Source organism: Anas acuta, chromosome 2, assembly GCF_963932015.1.
Source record: "Anas acuta chromosome 2, bAnaAcu1.1, whole genome shotgun sequence".
Classification (NCBI taxonomy): Eukaryota; Metazoa; Chordata; class Aves; order Anseriformes; family Anatidae; genus Anas; species Anas acuta.
In genome coordinates this window covers 117,223,891-117,243,985 of record NC_088980.1, presented here as the reverse complement: position 1 = coordinate 117,243,985, position 20,095 = coordinate 117,223,891, and the positions used below count along the sequence as shown (strand labels likewise).

The 20,095-nt window shown below is 41.6% G+C and overlaps 1 protein-coding gene across 3 annotated transcripts in view; it reads right to left on the bottom strand.

The window, feature by feature from the left end:
• OSBPL1A (oxysterol binding protein like 1A) overlaps positions 1-17,808 on the bottom strand; it is a 77,342-nt gene extending 59,534 nt beyond the window's left edge. Inside the window, exons 1-9 of one of the 3 annotated variants that reach the window (XM_068671859.1) lie at positions 17,649-17,808; positions 16,855-16,961; positions 13,291-13,413; positions 9,092-9,177; positions 7,011-7,085; positions 5,725-5,836; positions 4,530-4,615; positions 917-1,061; positions 85-152 (exon numbers count right to left, since the gene is read on the bottom strand). In XM_068671859.1, the coding sequence (XP_068527960.1) occupies positions 85-152; positions 917-1,061; positions 4,530-4,615; positions 5,725-5,836; positions 7,011-7,085; positions 9,092-9,177; positions 13,291-13,411 (693 nt within the window). In that variant the 5' untranslated portion in view covers positions 13,412-13,413; positions 16,855-16,961; positions 17,649-17,808. Of the gene's footprint in view, positions 1-84; positions 153-916; positions 1,062-4,529; positions 4,616-5,724; positions 5,837-7,010; positions 7,086-9,091; positions 9,178-13,290; positions 13,427-16,854; positions 16,962-17,648 lie in introns of those variants that run through there. The other 2 variants (XM_068671857.1, XM_068671858.1) reach the window with 2 other exon arrangements.
• Between the last annotated feature and the right edge of the window lie 2,287 nt (positions 17,809-20,095).

Below are 20,095 nucleotides of genomic sequence, written 5' to 3'. Positions count from 1 at the left end.
ACAAAAATTAAAGCTTATATAGGAATAGCTCAAAACTAGACAACCTTTGCAAGTGGCATTTTAAATGGGTACAAAACTTCTTACCTTTCCAGTTTTACCTCCCAGTATCAGTTTCATTTCTGCACCTTGGGCTAAATCAAGGGGTGTCTGATCTGCTCAGTAACCAAGACAAAGCATGAGAATTTGATAAAAAATAGATGCAATTGGCTTAAGATAATCACCCTAACACTGTGCAAACCCACTGGTCCTACAGGCATCTGAAGTTTACTGGAAATGGGGAACCCAAGCTCCCCCAGGGCAGAAGATGACCAAGGATTCTGAACTTTCATGCACTGAGCTGCCCTACAGAGTTCTGCCAGCCACCGAGGGAGCCTTTGCTCTTAGTTATTTAAATTTGTTTTCAGCACTTCAATTTTGTAAAACAGTTCGGAACATTCACAGTTATCGAGGTGGAGGTGTCTTTAATCAGATGACAAATACAAAATCTGCATAACATCTGCGTAAAGATTTCCTGGACTTGCTTTCATGATTAATCTAATGATCAGAAGCCTTTTCCTGAAGAGTCATTTTGTCTGGGTCATGCCTTCAACCTTAGTGCTTTTGTTACCAGTGTCTAAAGTTCAGTGTTTAGCATCAGAAAACAAAAGCTGGGCATGTTTCATGGTTAAGACAGATAACAAGTAAACTTTCTAGAAATGGCTAAGGTAGGAAAATAAGAGCTTGTATGAGAAGTATTTCACCACAGTTTGTAAGTCTCCTGCAATTTAGTCAATGTTGGGCTACCTGTATTACTGACACAGAGCTTGTAAAGCACTAAGATTTTCCCTGAACATTAAGTTGTAAGTAACATAGCTTATAGAAGCAGTTAAGTTTTTGTTTTATCTTAACACTTTATGTACTTTCATTTGGTACTCACCATTTTTGTTTCTTATTTTAGGATCTGCTCCACTTTTCAGAAGCTTTAATGCACAGTGCTTATGGGCACGGTATGCTGCACAATGCAATGGTGTGTTCCCCATCGCATCTGTACAGTTGATATCAGGTGGTTTGGGCTTGTTTAACTGGAAAAAAAAAAGACAAAACAAAGTTTGGTTGGCTTTCCAGTTCCACCCCCCCACCAGATGCCACCTTCATCCTTTTGAAAGCTTGAAGGAACAGTTGTGCAAGTCTGGCAATGAAACAGGCAGGTAGCAGATGTTCTGAGAAAGGCAAAGACTACAGCAATCAAGGAAAATGTTCAGCTGTAGTAAGGAACTCTTTTTTTTTTTTTTTGTATGCTATATCCTTCTCTGCTCAGAATCTTGCTAAGCCACACAGTGTCAGAGAGAACTCCCCAAAACCACAGTTCAGTCATCTGTTACATTATCCGACTTTTGAGCTGAGCCAAAACTTACTGTTTTTTGTGGAAGACTATTATCCACAGTCTGAAAGTTAGTACTGACCAGCACTAAATCCAAAACAAGTTTATGTAGCACTGCTTCAGAGAATAAGGGTTTTGTATAGTAGGGTGGTAGGCCTGTCATTCTCAGTGACAGTACTTCAAAAGCAACAGCCATTTAAAAGTTCCTGGTATAGGCAGCCTGTCATACAGTTTTGCTATATTCTCACGTCTAATTACCACAGAAACTTAAGATTTGAGCAGCTATGTAACTGAGGAGAGGAAAAAAAGAGTTTTAATTGGACATGGCTTTGAGAAATTGACCCTTTTCTCAAAGAAAACGGTTATTAAGCATGACACCACTACCACCCCTAAAATACCACTAATTCCACTGTAATATGTGGCTATTTGATGTATACACACAATTATCGTTAAACTTCCAAACCAAATGGAACTTTCTTAATAAAAACACTAAGTTGGTGTTCAGCAGTCTTAGGAAACTAGATTTACAAGTGCCTGATGACACATTTGTCATAAGTCTTCTACAATTGTAGAAGACTTAAACTGAGTTTCTCTAGATCAGACGCTATATCAGAGAAATTATTCCTTAATAACAGGATTCCTGTGGCAACAATTTAAGTTAGCATCAATATTAACCAGCTTAACGTGCCTCATAAAGGATAAACTGCTATAACTGTTATGTACAGTTTAACTGGAAAGAGAAGTCAAGAAGAAACAGCTTGTAAAAGTATAACCTCATCAACACCAAGATCTCAAATACCCAAGTCCCTGAGCATGCACAGATTTTTACTCCTTCAGAGCAGCTGTTTTATATCTGCCCTACCACTGCCTATCAAAGCACCTTTTAAGCCACTTGACTGTACTTTCAGAATCTTTAATCTTGTTATGAGGTACTATTTGAAGGAAGTTTTATGCATAGACTCATTGAGACAAGAAAACCTCCAGCCATGTCAGTGTATGTACAAGTAAGTTTTTGAGAACTCAGAGGAAGAATGCTTACTGGTTTTGACTCACATAGACTGAAGAACCCCATTTAAGACAGCTACTGAACGTCTAACTTTTAGTAGCAAAACATACTGTCATTTAGTGAGAATCTCAACAGAAGGAAAGCACAAGAGCCACCAGTAGGTTGACTTCTAGAAACTACAATAGGAGTAACTAGAAGGTTAGAAACATATGCAGGAAAAGGAGAGAAAATGGTCTGAAGTTCAATTAGAAATGGAGAGAACTGTATGGAGAAACTATACAATTAAGTTATTTCTCTCAGACAGTTGGGTTAAAATATGCACCACAGTATTTTTTTAGTAAAATTATCAGGATAAAGGAGAATTAACAATAAAAGTATCTTTCAAGTAAGAATTAACAATAAAGGTATCTTTCAAGTAAGTGCTGTTCTGTTCCAAAAGGAGGGCACTAGAGAATAAATTCTAGTCTATTATGTCTCACAAAAGACGACTTAACCAGCTAAAGCGGTTTCATGAGTATAACAGTCTGCTAATTAAAAAAAAAAAAGAAAAAGGAACAGAAAAGTCCTGAACATCAGTAGGCAAAATATAAGGAATTCTCAAGATAAAAGGGCCATTCGGGAGAGCTACACAAACTCTCTATTGAGATTTTACTTAATGTTAGAAAAGTCAAGTGAAAAAAAGTTCTGTGGGTTTCCTCAAGAATCAGCGGTAGCTTTAAAATTGTAATGCAATGGTCACAGGTCCAATTCAAAGGATTCTGGGACAAACCCATTTCACTACTTAATCTTGGGCTCAAAAAAAAAATAAAAAATACATAAGTGCTCTGAGATGTTAGAGGTCCACATATAGCTGTCCTCATATATACACAGGTCAACAATGCTAAATCTGAAATGTATACATAGCTTAGAAATGAAAAAAAGTTTACAGTAAGCGTTATATGTGGATATATGGTTACATGGCACATGAGAAAAAGCACAAAGCTCTTCAACAACAGATTACTAAGAGGAGCCACCCTTTTCTGTTTCTTTCCCCATATTACTGTAAGGCTTAGTCAACAGGCACACAACGTCAAATGCAGCAGGTGTTATGAATCACCAGAATCAAGAACAGACCACTTATGCCAGCATATTAATTACAATTAGTACAATCATGCCAGTACATTAATGTACTATTCTTCTACATGAGGTATTCTGTACATCTCTGGTTCTCTCTCCAGTTCAGAGAGATAGTACAAAAAGTACAGATAAGAACAACAAGGCTGACTGAAGATTTAAAAAGTTTCCATGCAAGTAGTTGGACGGACAAGGGCTCTTCAGCCTTGAAGGGATCAATTTAGATGAGGGTAAAATTAACAGAATGCCAAATCATTAAACATACAAATCCCACAGTTGTGAATTTTCCATTAAAAGCAAATAGGATCATTCAGACTGCTTTAACATATTACCTTTTAAGACTAAAGATACTAATCAGATGGAAAGTGTTCCACAATGCACATCTGACTTACAAGGAAACTCTTCAGTACTCTCAAGAAAACTTGAGTTAAACACTGAGGCCCTGCTTCAAAATCCAACTGGTTCTTGGCAGCCTGCTACAATTGACTCTGTTCTGCAAGCGGTTATCTAATTGGACTAGATAATTTACAGAGGCCCATTCTGGTCTCAATTCTTCAGTGATTCTGTTTCTCCCATAGCCTTACTATACCATGATACTGTTCTGTTTAAATTACTTTCAGCGTGTGTACACATACAAAGTCTTCAAGCATTTCTCAGAGTGGAACTGTGTTGTGCAGATTACTGTGCATTAAAAAGTAGAGATTTCAGCTGCAGTGGTTGGTGGAGACAAAAGGTTACTTTCAAGACTGAAAATAGGCCATACTGCAGTGAAAACACACTGCTATGTCAAGAGATCCAGAACACTGGAATTTACAACTATATGAAGACTATTTAGAAAACGAACATGAAAGACATAGAAAACAACTGCTTTGCAAACTCCAACGAGGTGGCCAATAAACACCTAGGCTTCAGCATCTTACCAACATAACATTGTACACAGCACTAACATTTGGAAGTCACAGCACTTTGAAATGAAAGGCCCAATGTCACTTTGTTACACATTAGCGTCATAGCTTCAACCACTTGACACTGAAGTACTTGAATCCTTACCAAAGCAGACAGTTTCCCTGTTTCCCCATCTCTTGCTGCTCCTAAGAGTTCTTCTTCCAATTTCCTTTCCTGTGTCCTTTCCACTGCTGTTAGAGAAAAAATAAAAATAAAATACAATCAGTCTTAATGAACTGGCAGGTATGTCTGAAGTACACAAGCGTAGGAAGAAAGTAGCAATTCCAGTATTATTTATTTGGGATAGGTATAAATGGATTATTTATTCAGAAGCACCTGTGTCAAAGACAAAAATCTGACGTTCAGAAAAGTAATATTTGACAAGACATGCAAATATTTGTATGCACATGCATTAATTACTTTTAAACACTTATAGCCCAAATCCAGCCTCCAGTAAAATAGAAAATGAGAAAACTACATGCCAGCCCCATCATACCTTCCTTATGTTCCTTTCAATTTCTCTCCTATTCTTCCTATCATCCCACAGAAGTTTTATTATTCTCTTACAATCCTGCAGACGAGCATTGGTAAGGACTGTTATCTGTGCAACTGAGAGTCAAACCAGAAGAGATCCCTTTTCACATATACACTCTGTAGAGCTGCGTCCAGTGCTTCAACAGTATTTAGGGGCAGTACATAGTAACACCAGGAGGCAACAGCTCATGGACTCTCCAGAACTGTAAATAGTGAGGCTGTGTAGGTATTTGGACACCACTTCCCTCACTTTCATCACCTACGAGATGGTGGAAGAAGTGTGGGGAAGGTTGGGTTTTGTTTTTATTTCTTCTTTGTTTGGGATAAGCTCCAAGACTGCAACAGCAAGCTCTAAATTTGATCTAACACTGAGTCACCTTTGCAAGCTGTTCAGAATTTTGCTCTTTATCAATCTTGTTAACAAAGCCATTTTCTATTCTTGACTTCAACTCTTCCTTTTTGAGAGTGCTACAGCTTTGACTGCCATGTACTATTCAGAGCTGTAGCAAGGATCAGCCCAACAGGATTGAAATATTTACTTGAATAATGCTATTAACATTTATAATACATAGCTCTCCAAGTCACTTGCAGACATAACATAGAAAAAATAACCCGTCAGTAATTCAGGAAAAAAAAAGTGTCTTTTTTCTTTCTAATTACCATATTTAGATAGAAAATTCAATCGAGCTTTTATAGCTTGCAAGAAAATAACAGCTTTTAGAAAGTACAAGTGTTTAACAAATGGTCTATAACCTACTAAAGTTACCTTCCAACATATTCCTTATGTCTTTATCATGAGTAACTTCTTTTGCTGTCTCTCCATTCCCATTAACAATAGATGTATCAGCATTACACTGCAAGAGTAACATCACCACCTCCTGGAAAACAATTTGAAGAACACTGCTTATCTACTCCAGTTGTGGTAAGGCCAGAACCCAGCTTTCCAGCTTTTGACATCCTGTAAGAGGAGTGGTACAATAACCTATCACCACTAACGAAAACAGGAAGGAATGTTTCTGAGAGATTGAAGAGCAGGACTAACTGCCACCTTCTCTTTCACAGCAGCCAGACTGAGGGAACTAACAGGGTTATGGCTGAACAGACCCACTCTGATTTAAAAGCATATGTGTGTATCTGGTCTAAATACTGAATTCAACAGGTTAAAATAATATTACTGGCTCTTGATAAGAGAAATCTTGTGGCTAAATAGTCACTCTTTCATTAGGGCCAAGAGATTATTCACAGACGTAGTGCTAGTTTGGGACTAATGATAGGAAGCAGGGAACAAACTAAACTAGTATCACATCACAGACCTTTAAGAAGCCTGCTAGTTCTACTTATCTATGAAGAAACAACAGTTCCAGACAGCAAACGGTCTGTCTTATTTATAAAGATAAGATAACTTATTTTTAAATTTATATTTTCACCCCTCCAGAAGCCCCCGAGATTAAAATAAAATGTGCTTTCTGTCTATGTAAATATGAATTTAATTAGGAGGAACAATTCCTACTCCTCTTACCCAAACATACCAGGCACAAATTGACCTGTTGTACTTTAGCAGTAGATGAAATCTCCTAGCAGAGATCTTTACACTGTTCTCCACATGGTAACTAGCACCTGCAGCTACAGATAGTGCCACACTTAAGCATTTTCTCTGGCATAAAGCCGAAGCAGAGCAGAAGCACCAGTTAGTTACACAACTGATGCACAGTACGTCACTGGAAGACAAATACTACTATTTCTTTCTGTCTGCCAGACACACTGTCACCACCAAAAAGCCAAAAAAGATATGACAAAGCCTATCACAGAAAACCACAGACCAGTCTTCTCCTGCCTTCAGGAAAAGAAGATATTTGTACCTTGTTTTTATTTTGGACAGAGTTACAGCAGCTATGCAATGTGCCCAGTTCTTTTGAACACACTGTGCCAAAACAAACGATAAGTCTTTTTCAGAGAGATGCTGTATAAATATCTTTTTGAAGTGATCTTACTGCTAGAGTTTCCTTAGCAATCCTGTGAGTGAGGCTTTAAAAAAAAGCTAACATACTTTACCTTACGTCCTGTGAAAGCTGCACGATGGAGCGGAGTGTCTCCCATGTCATTCAGCACATTCACATCCGCACCAGCCTAAATGGCAAGAGCAAAAGACATCTGAATGTCCTTCCAACAGGAACTGCATAGATACTCCTGACTAAAGGGGGCCTCATGACAGAATTGGATCAGAACTTAATACAACCATACTGGAAACAAACGTGAATTATGTATGCAAGATTCATAGCCAGAACTGTACAAACTGTTTCAAAAAGGAAAAGTCTCTTGTGTTTTTTCCAGGCATCTCTTGTGCTTTTGAGAAGGTAAACAGAAAAAGTTTAACAGTTTGTAGGATTGCTTTTTTTAGTTTGCCTTTTTTGCGTTTTTATTGTTGGGTATTTTGTTGTTTGGTTGTTTGTTTTTTCAACTAACTGAAAGAACTGCAATAGTAATGGGAATGTGCATATCATAGGTGTATACACACAGCAGCACTAGTCTGCTGGTGCTGCCAATTTAACAAGCAATATTCTCTCTGGCATATATTGCTGCACTTTCACTTGAAGAGAAAGCTTCCTCGTCAGCATTAAGATGGTACCTACCTGAAACATAACCTGTATCTCCTCCCTTCCCTTCTGTAATCTTTGGCTTGAATACCACTTCCTCTTGTCACATGCCCTCCCCATCCCATACTGTTTCTGAAAGGAAGACTGCTTGGCATACTACATAGGAAACCAGAAGATCTTACCAGTCTTCTGTAAGGATTTTTTCTATTCTTCTTTGCCTAACCTCTCAGAAGCTCAGGAAGAGGATGGGACTTGTACCTTTATGGCTTCTGTCTAGATCACGTAATTTAAATCAGACCACTGCTGTCTGACTCTGGTTCCAGGGCCCTGTTCCTGACAATTCCTCACTTGCTAAGTCATTGAGAACAAAACCTAGGCACAAGTAGAGAGAGCACACTACATGCCTAGCTTTCAGCAGGGCACAGCCTCCTTTATCACTCTATTTATTCTTTAAATAATTCCTTTTCAAGAGCACTACAAGCTATGAAGAAAACACTTAAAATTACACATAGTCTTTCATCTCTGGAAGTGTTGATAAATATGGTAAGTGACAAAGCTTTACCTTTTGCTTTAAGTAGCCCTCTTGGATCAAGAACAACATTATCTACTGAGCAGGCACGTAGGCTAGAGAAGAGCTCTAGAGAAATGTCACCTTTGTTTCCTGCTTTAGAGTCATGATTATGGTTGGTAGCCTTTATTCTGAATGAAATACAAGTTTTGATTAGCTCCCTTTGTATTTGATACTGTTCAGCACGTTCCTACCATCTACAGCAAAATATTTCAAACAAGGATATGGTATAATACAGGTAGGATTGGTTGGAGTTACTGTGAGAGATGAGGGGAAAAAACCTCAGCCAGAAACAGCTCAAAACACAGTGCAGATGTGACTACAAAGATACAAATAGGTTAGGTTTGACCACAAAGGTTAACAGTTCATCATTTCAAAGATGTAAGAAAGAAATAATGAGTCAAACTACAGTAACACGTGCCTAGAAAAAAAAAACTGCATACAAGTTACCCTGCACAGAGTTCTGCAAATACTTCTACACAAAACTTACAGTTAGGTAACATAAGTGCCTGCACTTGAAACATTTTGGACTTTCTTACAACTCACTAAGTGAAATTTCCTAAATTATATGCTTTATTATACACAGTAAGTGTGTATAAGTAAGTAAGATAGATCTGGTTATGGTTACATAGGTGGCACACATGCTTAATGAGAAAGTCAGCTTAGCACTGCTAGTACTGATAAACACTGTTCTAAGTAACAGCTGCATACTACTGCAGTATCTCAGAGACTTCCAATATTACTATTTTGGATCCTTATAAACTGGGCTGGTCTTAATACTGCAACTATTTTACTCGTTCATTTTAAGGATCCGCTTAGTTATCTCCATTACCTGCTGATAAACTGTAGGAGTGGCTCCATCTCTCTACAACAAATACTTTCTTCTATTGCAAAAAACTAAATAAATACTAAGTGCTTCTAAAATAACAAAGATTTTTCAGCCTTATACACTCAGCTAAATAGAAATATACCTTCAGCAAATCCTCTACCACAACAGCATGTCCAAAGTAGCATGCAAGGTGCAGAGGTGTCCAACCCATATTAGATTTACTTCTGCCTAAAAGACACAAAACAGAGTCAGGTAAATTAACTTTTGGTCACAGAGCACAAAAAAGACTTTGTCATGCATTTGGAGCTTTGTACGTACCCTCATTCTTCACAGTAACAGAGGAACAAGGAGGGTGGAAGCATCAGTATTATGCCATCTAAACTACTAAATCACCGTGTGGTTTGAGAAAGTCACAGATTCCAACCCACAAAGTCTTTCTTAGGGAGCATTTCAAGCATGTCTTGGAGGACTGGCTGTATGATTGAAAGTCAAGAACTGTCCTACAATCATTTCTTTACAATTAAGATATTAAAGCATTAAAAATTATAACTAAGTTGACAAACCCCTCTTACTTGCCCATTGCAATGCTGACACGTGTTAAGAAAAGATGCTGTGCATTATGTTTTTACTAAGCAACAGACCCACAGCATTCTGAGTGGCACCTAAAAGCTATCACTCTGTTTGGAAGCAAAATGAAAATGAGGCATTAGAAAATAATTTAAGTTACTTCCACCTTCGTGTTTCCCTTTTTGTGGATGCTGAAGTTGGGAACATGTAAACAATGTAAGTTTGCCATGAGGAAATAAGCCACTTGCATGAGGAAAAAAGAACTGCTGAGCAGACTTTCAAGTTTGTCATTCTCTTTCTGCTCTCATTTTACAAAGTAACATTAGAATGTAGATCACAGCTGAAACACTTTCACATTTCTTATGTTTGTTTCCAGTGAATTTTTCTATATCCTATTGGCCGTTTCTTTGGTTTGTTTCCTTCTTCTCTGCTCCTTCTGTTGTTCCAACCCCAGATTTAATACCTTCCCCTCATCCCAGTCTGGCCTACAACAGAATTCCTGCCCTATATGACCAATGGGCTCAAGTACCACAGCAGACAAATGCTGTGTGGATCACTAACTCTGGGGCTACGTATGCTGGGTAACACACACTAAATGGACATCATTCACCCCTCACTCTAGTAGGGTAGAAGGTTCTTCCAAAGACCACAAAAAGGAGCCTAGCTGCACTGAATTCATACAATTAGCCAAAGACATTGCTTAGTTACAGCACTGAAAAGGCAATGCTGCTGCCAAGGACTTCAGTCATGAAAAATTCAGGAACCTGTCCAAATTTGCAGTTCTTATTCAATAAAGTGCCAGAGGCCCTTGTTCTGCACCCACTCAATGTTTGCATTTTTGATGTTAGCCAACATGTTACTTCTCAACCTTGAGGCATTTGTTACTCCTCTTCAAGTGACCACAAATGTTTGCACTTTGATGTGTCCTACTTTATTTATTTAACAACAGGACATCATTACACTGTGAAGAACGCAGGGATATAAAAGTAGACTAGCACAACAACAAAACTTCCCTTACCCAATTCTTTGCTTTGATGGCAGTTAACTATAACTCTCAAATGTTACCATTTATTTACAGAATTAAGACAATCAAGGCAGTCATATTTTGGTTGTGGTCTGCCAGGCTACTCTATAGTCATTCAAACGAATATCGTGGCATGACACTATTGACCATTGTCTTTATTTCACAGTTCCGTGTTTTTTTTTGTTTGTTTATTTTGTTTTCTTTGCAAAGTCCTAAACATTCTATTTTCTTGAATTTAAGAAGATGGCCATAGAAAGTATGACCATTTTGGCATTTGGATGAAACCCTGGTTTGTTGGTGTTTTAACGTGGATATCTTTTTTTGAAGCTGGCAAACTGAGAAAACTGGAAAGTTCACACCACTTAGCTGAATATCATCAAGCAAATCTTGCTTATCTGCAAGTACTGACTGACCAGAATCCAGCCACAGCATAGCAAGTGTGAGAAGTGTGGATTTATTTTCCCTTTCTTCACTTTGTCTGAAATTGGGATGCTTGGGACCACTGTTGTAAGACTTCATGCTTGTGTACCTAGAGTACAGCCTCAGAAACAGTGTCAGCCTTGGGAAGACAAGACACCCAGGCACATTAACCTGTCAGACTTGAGTCTCCCAAGGCACGCTCAGGAGCGATTTACACTACCTCCAGTACATCCTTCCACCTCCTCCAGAAGTACTTTATTCCAAGCCAAGAGTCTTTACCACATTGGATGCAAGTCCTGAAGGCATTTCTGCAGCATTGAAGACAATCCCCATACCCTGACTTTCTAGTGAGATCTGTGATTATCCAGAAGGCAATAACAGAAGGACAAGAGGCTGAAGAGAGCAAGATTGAGGGTTGCAAAAAGTCAGTTACAGTCTACAGCGTACATTTTAGTTAATCATCCCGTGGTTATGCAATTACTATCTGGCAGTTCCCCTCAGATCAGGATTTGTAGCAATACACGGTGGTTTTGGTAATGAGGAGGCAGTAGAGGCTGGCTGGCTGGCATTTGTCTTAGACTGCTTTCAATGGGATACTCTACAGGAGGAGAGTTAATTGAAACAGCCAGTCTCCAAACAGTGACTGCGGAAGAATGGAGATTTAACTTAGGTTTCACACAACCAGAACAGTTCCTCCAGAGAATGCTTTAGTTGCACTTCTGTCCTCTAACACTTAGAGGAACCAGGACATAACAGAGATTTCACTGCATATAGATTCCCTATTCAGATTTAGTTTAACCTCAACTATCACCAGCACATTTCCTCTAGTTTCTTAGGCCTTCCATTAGCAAGCATGTATTAGCTGGCTGGCCACGTATTACTGAACTGAAAGAGCAACAGCTAAACACCATCCACATTTCCTTTCATTAGCTCAATCTCTTCTACCTAGCTACAGACTTTCACAATATCAACACTCAACTGGGAGCAGGAATGCTGACCAGAGACTAATTTGTTTGACATAACGTAGGACTGCACATTATACAACTTCATTATGCTTTCTCGACTTCAGATTATGTTTAGGAACACATCTGAGAAGCTCTGCAAACTCTTCCAAGCACTTTTTTTATTCCAGTTGTTTAGACTGCACACAATGCCATGAATATTTGCAAAGGATATGGTTGTGAGGGAGAAGGATTCTAGCTCCTTCAAGCTCTATCTAGCTTCCTTTTAAGTTATGAACTAGCTCACTGAGGATGAAGTATCAAGAGTCTGGGTTTTCCACACAACTTGTTTTTCCTGAGCTGAGCACATTAACTATTGGAAAAACACAGCCACGAATGAGTAGCCAAACAAAAGGATGAGCAAACTGCTGATTAAGAATTAGAGTTGGGAAAGGATCAGAGCTTATTTAGATAACAGCCTTCCCTGCTCTCTAGGGCAAGGTGTTCCCTCTGTCGTGGCTGAGAGGAAGCATAGCTGCTCTCTCTCCCATTCCTCTGTAGTGCTATTGTCTCAGTGTTGCTCAACAGTTACATGGAATTGCCAGGCTGCCTGAAAAAAGTGGGATACACATCCACTTTATTTGAAGCAACCAGAAACATACTTGTGTAAAGAAATATAAAGCTGCTAAATGAATAAAGAAATAGGGCAGTCTGCTACTGCTAACAAGCTTGCTGAGCCAGCCCTGGTTTGAAGTTTTAACGCTCAGCAAGCTTAACTATGTGAGCTATGCATATGCCAAACTTTAACATTGGCCAAAGACCCAGACACAGACAACTGGCAGTTTTACTTTCATTTTCCAAGTGACCTAGTACACTACACAGCAAAAGCTATGTCTTTATCCCAACCGTGCTCACACGTGACAAGAGATGTAGCTGCTGCCATTGCACGATAATGAAACACGGGCCTAAAAATCATATTTAGCAGAGCACAAATACAGTACCTGATCTTTTCTGCAGCCTTGATGGAGACTCTTTACCTCCCAGAACCATCCCATGGCACCATGGCCTGTTTTGTTTAATATTACAGAGCTCCAAAGTTGACATAAGCTTGAACGTAAGTAGAAAGAGGTACTGATTTTTTTTTTTGTCTTGTTGACATTTCTGGCTTCCGTGAATTACTCAGTTTCTGTACATACTTCTGTACCCTGCTTTTATGCTCTCTCCCCTATGCAAGTATGGTCTTAAGAGCCACAGGGTAAAAACTGTTCTATAAGTTTTTTTTTATTACTCTGTTGAGCACTCCAAAGAAAACAAGGTTATACTGCCAGTGACAATTCCACTATCTGTGGCTTCAACAGTGAGGTTAAACATTTGAGGAGGGCTACTAACCTTTACAGTTGATATCAAAGATTATTTCTCCTTTGTTCATGGTATCCAACAGCTGCTTAACTTCTTCAGCATTTCCATTTCTAGCATCATGGAGAAGCTGCTGTTCTGCTTCAGTACTCATCTCTAATAAAGACATAAAAGAACCAATTTTGCAGTGTCTTTTCTATAAGATATGGCTTAGTAATAACTCACTTTTCTCCCTTAAATATTAACACCAGTATGAGAAAGATGATTATTTCCTATGTTGAACACGTTTAATGCACAAGCTGTTCTCAACTGTCCAGCATGCAGTCATGCCCCTAAGAGGCATTAAAATTCCTCCTATTCGCAAAGCGCTTAAGCTTTTAAGAGGCATTGGGGGGTGGAGAGGGTGAAAAAAAAAAAGTTATACACTTTTTAACCCATGTCTTCAGAATTAACTGAGACTTATTTTGACTGCTAACCTTGGGGAACAGAATCCATATTCACATGGAGGCCTCAAATACCCATCAGGGACTGGTATAATCAATTCTTGGAACTCAGATACCTGACCCCACAAACCTGACTTGAAGGGGAATCAGATACTCAAATATTTTTGTATATTTGACCTTCTTTCTAAGAAGCACCCGAGTACAATAAAGAGGAGTCAAATTTTCAAAGCAGCCTCAGAAGGCTCTAATACACATTGTATTGCTGCCAAAAACAAAAATAATAGAAGAGCTTGCCCAAACTTGGCGTCTCCAGTTTGGTATCTTCACCTGACACACCAGGCTTGAGCCTGATGAATCAAGATTCCTAAAGTCGGTTAATGATTGCAGTGAACATAACTGGTCAACACAGTTTTCCTGTACTAACCTGAAAATAAAAAAAGCAGTTCCACAACTTGTTTACACTGCTGCATTGGAGAGGCACCTCAATTGCACTACAAATATTCAAAACTAAAAACAGATGCAGGGAGCTCTTCCACTACTGTAAGACGAGAAGGCACTCAGCAAGAAAAGACAGTAAGAGCACTGGGTAAGCAAAAGAAAGCCTGTAACAATAACAGATCTTGTTAATATCCAAGACTGGGAGAAAGAAACCTAGAGTAGAACAGAGTGCCAAGTGGCCACCTACCTTTTGCTCAAACATTAAAGGACAGAATCAGTTTTCAGAGTGAAGGCTTTGCTGGAGAGACTAACAAAGCCCTCTCTAACACATTTTGGAAGAACAAACTGGATTGGTCACCTGCAAGCTATCACAGACACAGGATATAACCTCCTTCTCCAGTAGAGGTTAAAATACTCCTGTTTGTTCCTGCTTTTCAGTTCTGCTAGGAAAAATAGTGTTAGTCCTTCTAGTAAGCCTTCAAGCCCTAAAGCTACCTTCTCCTTTAAAAAGGAGTCTACCCACTTGTCTGAGGCAACACAGTGGTTTGTTTTTGCTGGGACAGGTATAATTTTCTTCAGTGAATCAGTTCCACCGGTGTCTAGAGAAAGATTGAAATCAAGTATGTTAATGTATTATCAGTCTGCAGTGGTTTCCCTGAAGCTGAGCAATGCTGTTTCAGTGGGACACAAAACACAGCCCTGAGAATCACACAGACAGAAGCTGCAGAGGATAGTTAGAGCTCATTTTGCTGGCTTACCCAGAGAGGAGGAGGGGGGGGAAGGAAGCAAAACTCGTCCTTCATTACACACACACACAGAGTATTTCTTTAGCAATCTCTTAAACATATCAGCTGAGAGAAATACTCTCTTATCGTTACTCCCTATCATTTGTCAACATCTCACATAAACAGCAGGTACGAATAGCAATATGCTTCCAACACATTAAGGACCCGCTGTTTCCATTTGATATTGACAAGAAGGAAGAAAAGACTGCTTGGGAAGGAACCAAGAAACTGATCCAAGTGCACAACTCTTGTATGCAGCAAGGGCAGTTGTGTGCATGAGCAGAATGTTAAAGAGCTGCATTCAGCAGAGAGCTGAATCACTTGGTAGAACTACTTGCATGATTTCTCCCTCCCCAAGCGGTCATTCAGTTAAAATCCCTGTGACTTGTTTGTACTCTTATGGCAAATATTACTACCAGTAAAGCTACGTGTGGTAACACAGCTGAGAAAGGTCTGTCTGCTTCACTGTTTCAGTCCCCAAAGCTTTTGTTGCTTAGGCCAAGTCTCCAATTTCAATACACTTTGTAAGCTTGGAGCATGCAACGATGCAGAAGAATGACTGTCTGGCAATTAGTCATAGTTAGAAGGACCATTCACATGAAATTGTTCCTACTTCTGGGGTTGGAAAGTGAATCTGTGTGCAGTTACTCACTAGGTAAGTGATACAGAGCCTGAAGTTTTAGCTAACTAGCTAAACTAAGTGCCTAAATGAAGCTGACAGCAAAGGGACTCTTAACAGAACTCAGCATAGTCTTCAAAACACTGTTTTAAGCAATATGATTTGCTCCTTAATGGAGACAAGCAACTGCCAAGAGAATTTTGAGTGGCAAGCTTACAGTACTGAAAGAAATCAATACGTAGGCACTCAAACTCTATGTGCTTACAGTTAAATTTCATATGCCTGTGTTCCACTGCAAAAGGGAATTTATTGTTTGGTCACATAGCCTACCATCAAAATAGCTCCAAAATCCTCAACTACCGGCTTTGAGGTACTGAAACAGATCATCAAGGCAGAAACTGAAGAGTTTAGTTCGGATTTACCATTCATGAGACACTACTACCAGGTCAACCTATATGAATTGTGCTGCCTGAATGCAAAGCTACCAGCCACTTCAAAGAGCAGGCATCTGTTCACAGTCAGCAATGTTGCCAACATTGGTTTATTCCATTCATCGGTGGATACAAGTTAAACTGTCTTTTGCAGCTCATCTTTTTGCTTGTTACCATTGAAAGGCTCGTACACTAGTCTATACAGTCACTGCTATACTGTAAGAAAAATGCACAAGAATAATAGTTAGTGCCTTCAACATAGTGAAGATGTGATTACGAGGCACTCCCATTGAACTCAGTAGTAGTACCTGAGCAGTACTTGACTGCTAGTTCAATCTTATCCTTTAAGAGGGTAGAAGAGCATTTCAGACGCTCTGCTTTTATCTTCCTCTATGAATTCTATACCAGAGTGATTTCTCACTCAATTGCAGCACCTGCCTTCTCACAGGGGCTGTTTCCTGACACACACTAGAGAACCCAGGTTACCATTTTGTTTGCACACATGCTTAAGGAGTCTTTCAAGATACCCAACCACGAAAGATGACCTAACAGCTGCTGACGTACCAAATGCAGTTACTCAACTGCTGGAAGAATCCAAGTGAAGAAAAAAAAGTAGCTGCTTTTCTCACCAAGTAGTCTATGAAGACCTAAAGCACTGTCCCTGACCGAGCAGCAATACTGATGATATCAACCATTTGCTTTGACGTTTTTTGTCTCTTGCCAAGGCCTCCTGCCACATGTACACAGCCCAGAAGACCAACAAGACATGCTAACAAGAACATGGCTGGTTTGCACTCTGCTGCAGCTTGACAGGGTTGCAAACAGCAGAATTAGGACTGGCACTGCCCAATTTAACGTCGAGGCTCTGAGTCAGCACCTACCGGTAGCGTAGGAAGCTTTCAATTCATGACACGCAGGAAGGCTGGCATGGAGCACCGCGTTGGCTGGTATTTCAGGAGACCTCCCTCCAGCAGCAAAGATCGGACTCCTGTAGGAGAGGACGATAGTTGCTTAAGAAGACTTTTTACGTGTCCCAGCAAGCACGCCTCATGGAGCGATGCTTGTAAAAGCAGCGGACAGGGAGCACCCCACTGCACCGACACAACCAGTCAGCAAACCCACACGGCAAATGGCACAACAGGGGGAAAGAGGTGGGATATCAGAAGGGCCCAGCGATGTTATGGGGTTCACAAACCGTGCTTCGGTGACTTACGTGCCTACCTGAGGAGAAATCGCTGCCGCAGGTGCAGCACCCTCGCTGGGGCAGCAGGCTCTAAACTGACCCCCCCCTCATTTTTTGGCACCCCACGCGTGTCTCGCCTCCCTTCTCCCACCACTTTTCCCATCCCAGGGACCTAAGGCAAGCTCTCCACGAGCACCACCAGGCCACGAGCAGACGCCAAAAGGGGGCGAGCACCCCAGCAGCAACGCCCCCCTCTCCCCAACCCCACAGCGCCGGGGCCGCCCTGGGGGCTGGCGGAGCAACCCGGGCAGCGCCCCGCACCCTCCGGCCTCGCCACCTCGACCCCGTGATAACACCCCGGAGGCCGGAGGGGCCGGAGGAGGGGGATAAAACCCATCCGGGGCCGAGCCGAGCCCGTTGCCAGCCCCGCAGCCCTGACGGTGCGGTGGGGTCCGGTGCCCGCCGCCCAGCCCCACGCTGCGCGATACGCACCGGCACCGCCGGCCGCTCCCCCCCCGGCTCTGTTCGGCTCTGCTGGGCTCGGCACAGCTCCGCCCCGGCCCCGGCAGCCCGCCCAGGGGCCGAGCTGGGGCTCCCGGCGCCCCCTCGGTGCGTGGGGCCGGGCAGCCGCCTGCCACCGCCCTTCCCGGGGCGGGAGGAGGAGGCGGAGGCGCGGGGCCGCCTCCCCGCCGCGGCCCCTCAGGCCGCCATGGCCGGGGACGGGGCGGGGGGGGCGGGCTTGGAGGAGGCCTCTGGGCAAACAGCAGCGCTGTGCTGCCTGTGAGGGGAAAGGTGGTTTGGGAAATCGCCTTCGTTTTATATATATAAGTGTGAAAGCGAGTAAGCACGCGGGTCCTGCAAATAACACACGTAGAAGCACCCTAAAGGAGGCAGCCCGCTCCCCCCACCGCCCTGCCCTTGCTTCATCTCTCCGATCCACTTCGCCCAAAACCCGTAGCTTGCTGCTCGGCCTCCAGCACCTGAGAGGGGTTCTGCGTGTTGGAAGGTCCCACGGTGTCGCTGAAAGCCTGCAGGGACTGGCTTAAAGGAAGCGGGGAAGGTTTGGGGTGTGGGGGCACGGCCAAGGCTGTGTTGTGTGCAGGAGGAGTGCTGGAAAAGCAGGGCAGGAGTCACAGGTGCCATGAGGAAGGATCTCAAAAGATCAGGACGAAACTCCGCTTCCAAAAGTGGACAAGTTCAAACCTGAGCAATTATTGTGAAACTCTTAGGATATAAGTAAAGAGGCAGACTTTTTTAATGTAGCTGTATACATCTCTACCCTTCTAAGAACGAAGAACCAACAGGCAAACGGCAGCCCCATACCTACGGACATCACACAAACCTACTGTGTTTGGATTTCTCCTGTTTTCATTAGTTCAAATTAGCTGACCACTGTTAAGAGGCCTGCTTCCAGGGATGCTTCAGGTACACAGCATCTGAGAGACTTCAGTGAAGGATCCCATTGACCTTCCTTTAGGAGCAGCTCTTCGGGTTGCTGTCCTTACTTTTAGAGCACTGACAGTCTCATACTCACATTCCTATTTTTTCTTACATGCTCAGCTGCTCTCTGCTTTTTTCCTTTTATTTCTTTCTCTTGTTTCGGGCTTTGAGCCATCTTTCATAACGGAATAACTGCTCCAAGCAGCATCATAATAAAACCAAGCCTCCCTTTCTTTTCCTATTTTTATATTTTACATACACAAATGATATGTATATTTATATACTTCCCCGTGTTCATCGTATTTTTTGGTGGCAAGATGAAAGTATCAGCAGCCCACCTGCTCCACAGCCCATTGCAATGCAGTGCTGTGCTTACAGCACGGGGCTTTACCCTTCAGCCGGGAGTTAGTTGTGTTGTAGCTCCCTATCCTGCACTGGTGAGTAAGAGCCATAGTCCAGGAGGTTTTCTGGATCTCAGTAAGAAAGCTAAGCCATCTACAAATGGCTTAGTAAAATATCTGTTTTACTAAGAATAAGAAGAGTGATATTTATAGTGTGTAAATCTTGCACCCCTTCAGATGCTGCGAACCCCACTTTCATACAACATCAGACTGACCCTGGATGGATTTCTTCCATGGCACACTCTAGCAGATGCCATCTGTGGAAGGAAACTCCTTCTTTGGTTATTCGAGCTCTTGTATAATTTTGTTACAAGAAAACAACTATCATAGAGGATGTTTGCATGAGAACTTCTTGCTGCACTGTCAGATAAAGGCAAGGCCACGCAGGTGGCGTAATCGCCAGCACAAAGAGGGAGCTGCCTGCAGGCTCCTTTTTTGTAATGAGCTGGTGGAGTTTATCCTGAGGACAAGGGATCAGTGCAGCACAACACAGCCTGAAGGACACAGCACAGACCTGTGCCTACTCAGCTGAACTGTATTGTGGATCAGCGACTCCTTAATACACAGTGGTCTCCTGGTCAGCATCACTATGCTCCCCTCGTTCCCGGAGTCATAAAGAGGCATCTATTATTTACCAGTGCTTTGCCTTCTTGCACACCCCGAAGTAATAATCCAGTGAGTTCTGGACTCTGAAGTGTGGAAATGCAAAAAACAGTGCAGCTTATATCAAGTTGTTTGTTTGTTTCTTTTTTATCTTTTCTTGTCTTTCCTTTTTCAGACAACCTGCTGAAATTAGTGATGCAGAAAGCATGAAACTTCCCATGTTAAAAGTGAATGCACTGACAAGCAGCCTTGCACAGAACTCACCAAGCTGTTTTGTCAATTATTTTCACAACATAGTGTATTTTACATCATCTCTTGCTCAGGGACGGGACAATGGGGCAACCTGACTGCAGAATTTGAAGCTGTAATGCCATAGCCTTGCCTGAGGAGAAGCTCATTGTGTAGTGCATAATCAGCTAGCTGAATTCACTGCCGCAGGCAAACGAGTCATATGACTAGAAGTATTGGAGCTGGAAATTTTCAAATAATACCACT